We start from the raw sequence: 9451 nt of genomic DNA on the forward strand, positions 1-9451 counted from the left end.
TCTGTTGTTTAGGAAGTTCCCATTTCATGTCTTCTATGCTGGGGAAAAATGTAGTATGTGGTTCACATTTGTTGTCAATGTGACGGGGTTGAGCGATGCCTACAGCAGTAGTAGGGCACACCTTAGGGGTTTCTGGAAAGGCATGTCCAGAGAGGATTGGCCCCTGAGGGTTCTGACCAAATTAATGGATTCATCATCTCCTTGGATCCTTTGAATTCTTTATTGACATTATTTTAATCACACATCCTTTTCCTAGTTTCCTTTTGTTCTTTCATTCTGTCTATACCTATTTGGCATTAAGACACTTGTTTTGGAGACATTGTCTAGTAGCTCAGTGTCTAAGGCTTCTTACAGATGGCATGTTAGCTGGGTGCCATGTTTTACCTCTGCAATCCTGGCTACTTGGGAGACTGAGACAGAGATGATCACAGTTCAAGGCCAGCCCAGACAAATAGATCTCATGACCCCATCTCCAAAATAAGCAGAGCGAAAGGGACTAGAGACATGGTTAAAGTGATAGGGTGCCTTCTTTGCAAACAGGATGCCCTGAATTCAAACCCCACTCCCACCAAAAAAAGAAAAAAAGATGGCATAGTATTATTATTATTATATTTTTTGACAATATTGACATTTGAACTCAAGGCCTCATGCTTCCTAAGTAGACCCTCAACAGCTTGAGCCACTTACCAGCCCTTAATACCATGGGTATTTTCCAGATAGGGTCTCTAACTATTTGCCTAGGCTGGCTTGTGATCCTTCTGATCTCTGCCTCCTGAGTAAGGATTATAGGCATGAGTTACTGGTGCCTGGCAAGTATTAATGAGCCATGTCTTCCTAGTTCTCTGTATTGTGTGATTTTTGTCCTTCTAATGGAAAAGTACTCTTCTTGGTGAAAACTGGTATTTCTGGAGGTAATTTTTCAGATTAGTTGGAAATTCTTCATACTTGCCTGCTGAAGATTTTACCTTTCTAACCTAGCAAATAGATTTATCCTTCAGCAACTAATCAGTTGCAGTTTCAGCTTTCATACCCCTGCTGCTTTTTATAGAAGTGTCTCCAGGTAGATTTCATGCAGCAAGTTATAGTTCTCTCAGTATTAAGAGTGCTGGGATTTCCCCCAAATCCAATTGCCTGGTGCCACCAGAGGTCACACATTGTGAAAAGCTGTCCTCAAGCCACACAGTCTGAGGACTGGCTGTTAACTCCTTCAGCACACTGGACAGTGGGACTTTATCACAGGTGCCACAGATTTGTATGGAAAGAGATGTTAGTGGTGATGGGCTGTGCATGTTACCACTTATACTGACAAATGAGAGACAGGCTCCTCCTACTAGGTTGTGGCTTTACTGCACAGTTAAAGTCACAACTGCAGAGTAAGAGCGTGTGTGGGGGCTGAGTCTGATTGCCAAGTCCCAGGAAGGATACCTGTGTGGAGTCTGCAGCATGATTTGACCCTCCAGTGACCAGTGCTGTCAGTCTCATCCTGCTTCATGGTAACATGTGGAATGTTTCAGGCTCCAGTGACCTTTGAGGATGTGGCTGTGAACTTCAATGTGGAGGAGTGGGCCTTGCTGGATCGTTCCCAGAAGCAACTCTACAGAGAAGTGATGCTGGAAACCTTCAGGAACCTGTCTTTTATAGGTAATCATGGTATCATTGCTTTACTTCATGAGTTAGAGCACAGTGTTTCTTGGTTGTCAGCCCTGCCCAGCGATTTGGAAAATGGTAAGCATCCATGGTGTGGCATAAGTGAAGCATGGCTGTGGTGTACCATGAACAGAATCTAATGATCATTGTATAATTTTACAGTCATTCAAGGTGGTTTTTCTGTGTCTAAATTTTAGGAATAAAATGGGAACACCAGAACATTGAAGAACAGAAGAAAAATCTGCAGAGAAATGTCAGGTAATTCACACTCACAAGGAATAACAGTGTCACTGAAGAGAATCATTGTATATCAGGAACTTTTAAAAACAAGCACAGTAAACTAAGAAGCCAAATACAAATTTGTTTATTCTTGGAAAATTTCATCTAAAATGTATACGTATATGTTCAGAGTTTGCAAAATACTTCACTTGGAAATTGTATTAAGACAACATAGATGAAAGCTGGGCACAGTGGCTCACACCTGCAAGCCTGGCTACTCGGGAGGCAGGGATTGGGAGGATTGTGATTGTAGGCCATTCCAGATGAAAAGTTAGCAAGATCCCATCTCAACCAGTATCTGGGCATTGTGGCACACACCTGTCTTCCTAGGTAAGCGGGAAACATAATAGGATCACAGTTCCAGTCATCCTGGACAAAAAGCAAGACCCTATCCCAAAAATAACAAAAACAAAAATGACTGGGGATGTGGCCCAAGTGGTAGAGGACCAGCTCAACAAGCTCAAGGCCCTGAATTTAAACCTGAGTACTGGCCCCCAAAAAGAAAGAAAATCATAAAAGAGAGACAGCTCAGATGACTATCACTGTTTTGATATTAACCAACTGAGCTTGGCCCTGGTGTCTTATGTCTATAATCCTCGCTGCTTGGAAGACTGAGATCCAGAAGGCCATGGTAGAAGGCCAGCCCAGGAAAATAGTTCTCAAGATCCCATCTCCAAAATAACTAGAACAAAATACATTGGTGGTGTGGCTCAAGTGGTAGAGCACCTGCTTTATAAGTAGAAAACTCTTGAGTTCAAACTCCAGTCCCACCATAAAATAAAAAATAAAAGATAATAACCATATGCCTGATCATCTTGCAGAGAATTGAGTCCACTTCTGTTCAAACAACTTGAAGAGGGCATAAAGCCCACACTTTCCTATATTAAAAATGGAAATCCTGTCATCCTCAGTGTCTGTGTAGAGATGACCCACATTTAGTCTAGTGAAAGTGTATTCCTTTCCTAAGAAACTTTACTATCAGTTTTGCTACTTTTCCACATCTTTCCTGAATTCTTCTCTTACCAGAAACAAGGACCGAGGTCTGCCTCTGCTATCATAGTCGTCCATATTTCTTGAAGAGCGTGAGAAAATGAATACATTCCTGGTATAACATGATTCTGGTGTCTTCCCACACTCGCTCACTCCCATGCAGAGGGGGTGGTGTACACCCCTAATCATAACGCCTAGGAGGCCAGGTATGAGGAGCAGGAATGTGACACTGGTCTGAGGTACAAAGTTGCCAGAGGGATCGTTCCATCCCTTCCTGGGAATCCTTTCAGGAGGCATTTGGTAACTTAAAATGCATTCAGTCCTCAAAATGTAAATCCAGTAGCCCACCATAAAGAGAAAGCTGTTAATAAACAAGCCCTTAATGTGTTTTCACATTTTTTTTTAACAGAAGTCAAGTGGTGGAGAGAGTCTGTGAAGGTAAAGAAGGAAGTGAGTGTGGAGAAACCTTCAGCCAGAATCAAGAATGTATAATGAAGAAAACTCCTTGTACACTAAAACATCCCGAACCCCGTATGTGTGGAAAAGTGGCCACTGTTCACTCATCCCTTAAGAGACACAGTAGATCTGATTCCAAACACCAACTATGTGACTTTCAGGAAAATGGGTATAGCCGCTATGACTGCCAGAAATGTGATAGAACCTTTAGGTGTCCCAGTAGTCTTCAAAGACATGAAAGGATTCATACTGGAAAGAAAGTCTATGAATGTAAGCAATGTGGGAAAGCCTTCAGTTCTCGCTACTGGGCTGAGAGACACATGGTGACTCACAGTGGAGATCGGCCTTACAAATGTAAGCTATGTGGGAAAGGATTTCCTTATCCCAATTCCCTTCGGACTCATGAAACACTTCACTCTGAAGAAAAACCCTATAAGTGTAAGCAATGTGGGAAAGCTTTCAGGAAAAATTTTTCCTTTCTACTACATGAAAGAATCCACACTGGAGAGAGACCCTATGAATGTAAGCAGTGTGGGAAAGCTTTCAGGGATCGTTGTTCCTTTCTGTTACATGAAAGAAGTCACACTGGAGAGAGACCCTATGAATGTAAGCAGTGTGGTAAGGCCTTCGCCCATTCCAGTCACCTTCAAGCACATGAAAGAATCCACAGTGGAGTAAGACCCTATGAATGTAAGCAGTGTGGTAAATCATTCACTTTTCACCACAGTGCTCGACGACATATGGTGACTCACAGTGGAGACTGGCCTTATAAATGTAAGGTGTGTGGGAAAGGATTTCCTCACGCTTATTCCCTTCGAATTCATGAAGTAGCTCACATTGAGAAAAAGCCCTATGAATGTAAACAATGTGGGAAAACCTTCAAACACTCTAAATCCTATCAAAATCACCAAACATCTCACACTGGAGAGAAACCTTATGAATGTACGATATGTGGGAAAGCCTTCAGCTGTTCCAGTTACATTCAAGATCATATGAGAACCCATGGAGCGAAGTCCTATGAATGTAGTGAATGTGGGAAAACGTTCACTTACGCCAAAAGTCTTCGAAGACACATGAGGACTCACAGTGGTGTGTAAGTGATGTGAGGTACTTACAGGTGTTCCAGTTCCTTGTATAAATATGGAAGGACTCCCAGTGGAGAATAAGCAAATGAGTGTGAACTGTGTGGTAAAGTCTTCAATCATTTCAGTCATAAGTACATAAAGGGATTTATATTTAACTGCAGCCTGTGAATTTAAACAGTGTTGGAGACAGTCCATTGCCATTCCTTTCAGAAGCTTTGAAGACTCTTGGTGGAGACAAATCCTGCACAGGGAACGTGGGAGGGCTTGACCACCCAACCTTGCTAACACCTGTGGGAAGGCATGGTGGAGAGCAAGCCTATGACTAAGCAGTGCAGGAGAGCTTTTAGTCCCCCACATTCAATTGGAAGCCATGAAAGCACACACAGGAGAGAAACCTTGTATGTCAACACTGTGTAAAGTCTCCAGTTGGCCCACAGCTTTGCAACAACATGGAAATCTGCACACTGAGTCCAAATCCTTACATGGGAGAAGCACTTGAAGGTTTTCCAGATTCACAAATACTTCCACAGTTATGTGGAGAAATCCTGTAAATCTAGAGAGCATGAAACCCTTGGTGCAGATTCCTCCACCTGCATGTTTCCCCGATGTCACAATTGCAGAGATGTAGTCAAAGTTATGCCGTCCTTCTAGTGGCTCATTTTTAATGTGCATCACTGAGTTATGGATTGCTAATTCTCACTTTCACAAAGGTTGAGTGTGATGATGCTGAGGTATTCCTTAAGTAATAGTGCATGAGTTAATTTTGAAATTGTTTTCATTTACTTATTTTTAGAGGTGACATTTACTATAATGCCCATACTGGTCCAGAAGTTCTAGGTGCAATCACTGTTCCTGCCTCAGCCTCCTGAGTAGTTGGGTCTATAGGTGCCCACTGCCATGCCTGGGGAGTTCATGAGTTTCATAGGAGTGCTTTTGTCTCTCTGTCTCCCTCTCTTTTTTTATTTTTCTTCAAGTCTCCCCATTCACAATACAGAGCAGGCATAGCTGAGGATAGAATAAGGCTTCGTGTGTGCTCAGCAAACCACCTGACAAAATTGCCCTCTCAACCCCAAGGTTTTTGTTTTTTTTTTTTTTTTTAATATATTTGAATTGATACTTTTCATGACATAGTCACAGTTTTTATCATGATAGTAAGTCCTTTTCTGATCGTACCAAAAGCTGACAGCTTCTGGCTGCCCTCCTTTCAGTGTCCACCAGGATGGCGTGTTGTCAAAGCACACATGAAACTTGGAGGGCTAAATCTGCCTGAAAGCTTAAGGAGCTGCGATGTGCCAGGAAGAGGCTCCCAGCAGAACTTCTAAGGACTTGTGTGGCTTCAGCTTACTGACTGACCATCAGGGGAGCAGATGCTTCTCTGTAGTGGTGCTGGGAGCAGGTGGAGCAGCTGTTCTGTCCTTGGTGGTCATGATGGTTTTTACCTAGAAGTCAGAAAGAACGGCTGTATTTCAAGCTCATCTCTAAGAAGCATCAGTGAGACCTGCTAATGAAAAGAAGGGAACATTTGTCATTTTAACCTTGTTGTTCTTTACCATGTTTAGACAGTGCCATCGTCTTCTCCTTGTGATGAGGTGAGACAGCTGCAGTACTTTGGACCTGTTTTGCCATTCTTATTATCTGAACACTGCAATATTTCCCAGAGTGTATCAGAGACTGTTTTCCATGAAATATGTAAGTTAAAATGTCTTTAGACCCTTGTTCCATAATAAGATTCAAAATACTTAATAAAAAATCTCTTATGATTCAAATGAGTCCCATCTTTAAGGTAAATTATTGACACAGTAACAAACCTAGCAAGGAACAGAAACGTCACTATTTCCATAAGGTCTACCTCACCCAGATAAAGTATTAGTGATGCTAATTTGTCACCATCCCTCGTGCTGAAGTTGCAGACTCAAGTCAGCAAGGGTTCACACAGAAGCCGGGCACTCAGAGCTCTCAAACATGTAACAAAGTCTTCAGTCCTTACATTTTTATGAGGAAAGACAGATGGGTACCAAATGAGAAAGCTCGTGTGTACAATGGGAATAAGGGCTGTGAAGTCAGGCAATCACAAAATGCGACACAATAGTGAAACGGAGAGCGATGCTGCTGGCTCTGATGCAATCTCCAGCAGTACCTTGAGTGAGTGGTCTAGTGGGGCAGGGGCAGCCTGTCTACCTAAATTTGTACACTGGGACCACGGGACCATCTTTGCAGCAGCAGAAGGGAGAAACTGCAGAGCACCAGCCTACAAGCTGGCAATAAGAAGAAGCTTGGTGGTTTTTCTCAGCAGTCCCCACCTGCAGCAAGAATGTGTTGAGAACAGAGGTGACAAAACCAAGAAGCAGAGGTTTTAAATGCATAGTCTGGGAACAGTGAACTGGAAAGGGGGAATAAAGGGGGAGCTAAACAGCAATAAAAAGGGAAACTGAAAGCACTCAGCCATCCAGTCCAGCTTCTTGGCTCTTCAAATAGCCTTTACTTTCGCTTTATGGCAATAAGGATTCCTTTGCTCCTACTTTGCCAGTATTCCTTGCTTTAATTCTTTAAGGCAGTAGAGAACAAGAACCCACAGTAGCTGAGCACCTTGAAGTTGTGCATCAATAGGGAAACTGGGGATGTGGTTGTATCTGCTAGGAGCATCGGGACACTCATTTGTGATAGTGCCATCATTGACCATTTCTGTTTCCACTTCTATCTGTGGCAGTGTTTCAGGACTGGGCAAGGAAGATGTAGAGAGGGGAGTGACAGCCCTGCCTTCCTGTGAAGATAAAAATGGAGGTGTGAGTCATCTTAGTTTTGCACAGGTCCAAAGTGTTCGAGTATGGCAAATGTTACAAGAATGACATACATTTCAGCCCTGAGACTTGTTGCACTGGGTCACAGGTATTTGCTTTGTTTCTGTATCTGTTCAGCAGCCTTTGAAGTGGTTTTAAACTCCCATTCATGTTTGGTACTGACATTTTGCTGCTGTTAGTGTGGCTGACACAATGGCACCCCCTTGAAACTGTGAATATCATAATGATTTGCACAGTGCTATTCCATAGTTGGATTTCCCCATGAAATGCATGGTGTCACTGGTTTCCTGCTTGAATGAAGAAAAGGAGCTCTGGGTGTCTCAGACATCCATAGAACATCAGTGATATTGGAGCTAAGAATATAGTGATTTTGAAGATTTTCCCAGGAATAATTGATGTGAGCCATAGACATCTTACATTTTGAGGAATATCCTAACTTAGTAGAAAGGAGGTGGATTTGACTCCCTCAAATATTTCTTGAGCACTTGATCTAGGTCAGTGTGTGGCTGCTGGTAAAACAATGTCAAATAAACCAAGTCCCTGTGAACCTCAGTGTGTGGCTTCATTTGCGTTATCTCCACAGGACCCACACATTGCTGGGTTTCTGCACTAATTTGACCCAGAGGATGATCAATAAATATAGTTCAAGTTGTCTCATCTCCCAAGCATGCATGAGCCCCTGCTGTGCACAGAGCTCAGGATGCAGGGTTCAGACCTGTCCCTCCCTCAAATATGTCTCCACCTACTTCCTCCTCTGCCCCCTGCTCCTGAGGTAGGGAGTGTGTGGCCATTTCCCCTCGTGTCTTCAGTCTGGTCCCACATACACGAAATGGGACAGAAACTCTTATGCTTATGGTAATCTAGTTGTGGATGGATTCCCTTTTGTTTTTTTTATCCTGATGGATTTCAGGGAGTCTGTGTTAGTCAGTGTTCTGTCTCTGTGACAAAATACCTGAGACATTCAACTTCTAAGGAAAAAAGTTCCTTGGGCTCAAGTTGTAGAGGTTTTGGTCCACGATCCACTGACTTCATTAATGTTGGGACTGTGACAAGCCCACGCATCGGGGCGGCAGTGTGTGACCAAGGAAGCCGCACACTCGTGGCATTCAGGAATCAAAAAAGGGAGGAAGGGGAAGGGGAGGTCCTTATAGCCCCTTCCAGGCCATGCCCCCAAGACCTAACTTTCTCCCACCAGGCTCTGCCTCTTAAAGGTTCCACTACCTCCCATGAGCGTCACTGGCTAGTGCTGAAGTCTTTAGCATGGACTTTCAGGGGACACTTATCCAAACTGTAGCAGAGGAAGGCGATGTGTCTCCCAGGATCTGTCACCTGTCTCTGGCATTTGTCTTGCAATATCTCAATGGCACACACACTTTCCTGAGACATCTTAGAAGAGAATCTAAATTTCCCTCAGCGTTCATCTAGAACATCCTAGGTGTGCTGTAAGGATTTCTAGGATAAGTTTCTTAGCAGGGATTAGAAGTGATAAGGAAACCCAGAGGATATCAAAGCTGGGAAAAGAACCAAAGATGAGTAAAGCCCTTCCACTTAGCCAGAGCCCCTGCATCCAGCTATCTCCTTAGAAACTGCGGATGGCCTTCATCCCCAGCTGTGCTGACATGATATACTGGAACCTTGAACAGCTAACTGTCGTGTCTGCTTCTGCACTCCCCGCTTGCTTGCTGCAGCTTTTCTCAGTATAAAAACCTCAGCCACCCTGAGCTCGGGGCCTGCGCCATTTTGGAGATATTCAGGAGCTGGCCTGCTAGCATAATAAACCTTCCTTTCCTCCAACTGCCTGGGCTTGAGTCTTATTCTCGCTGGTCAGTCATCCTGTCTGTAACATTTTCTTCAACACCAGTACAGGCCCAGCAGACTCTTGTCCAAAGACTGAGCCCCATGAACAAAGGGGTCTCACCTTATATACCCTTGCAAGCAGGTTACAGAATCAAAAAGCAAAGTCTAATCCATATATGGTTATATTTAATTTTATTGGCTACTTTATCTTAGTGCTTGCGACTTCCCTCCCTAGTGCTATGTGACCTTCCTCATGTTCAGATTTCTCAGGTTTTATCTCTCTGCTATGACATCACTACCTCCTGCTACTTTCTCAAGACTCAGGCTTAGACTGTTTTCTTCTGATCCTCCTCCATGCTACATTATTCCCCACTTTGATACTCAGACCCACTTACAGTC

The 9451-nt window shown here is 43.5% G+C and overlaps 1 protein-coding gene across 4 annotated transcripts in view; it reads left to right on the forward strand.

Moving 5' to 3' along the window:
• Positions 1-7378, forward strand: part of LOC109689049 (uncharacterized) — a 595734-nt gene extending 588356 nt beyond the window's left edge. The window contains exons 5-7 of one of the 4 annotated variants that reach the window (XM_074053377.1): positions 1515-1725; positions 1845-1905; positions 3326-7378. In XM_074053377.1, the coding sequence (XP_073909478.1) occupies positions 1515-1725; positions 1845-1905; positions 3326-4469 (1416 nt within the window). In that variant the 3' untranslated portion in view covers positions 4470-7378. The remainder of the gene's footprint in view (positions 1-1514; positions 1726-1844; positions 1906-3325) is intronic. The other 3 variants (XM_074053376.1, XM_074053379.1, XM_074053378.1) reach the window with 3 other exon arrangements.
• The last annotated feature ends 2073 nt before the right edge of the window (positions 7379-9451 follow it).

The sequence above is a fragment of the Castor canadensis genome, chromosome 14 (genome assembly GCF_047511655.1).
Source record: "Castor canadensis chromosome 14, mCasCan1.hap1v2, whole genome shotgun sequence".
Taxonomy (NCBI): Eukaryota; Metazoa; Chordata; class Mammalia; order Rodentia; family Castoridae; genus Castor; species Castor canadensis.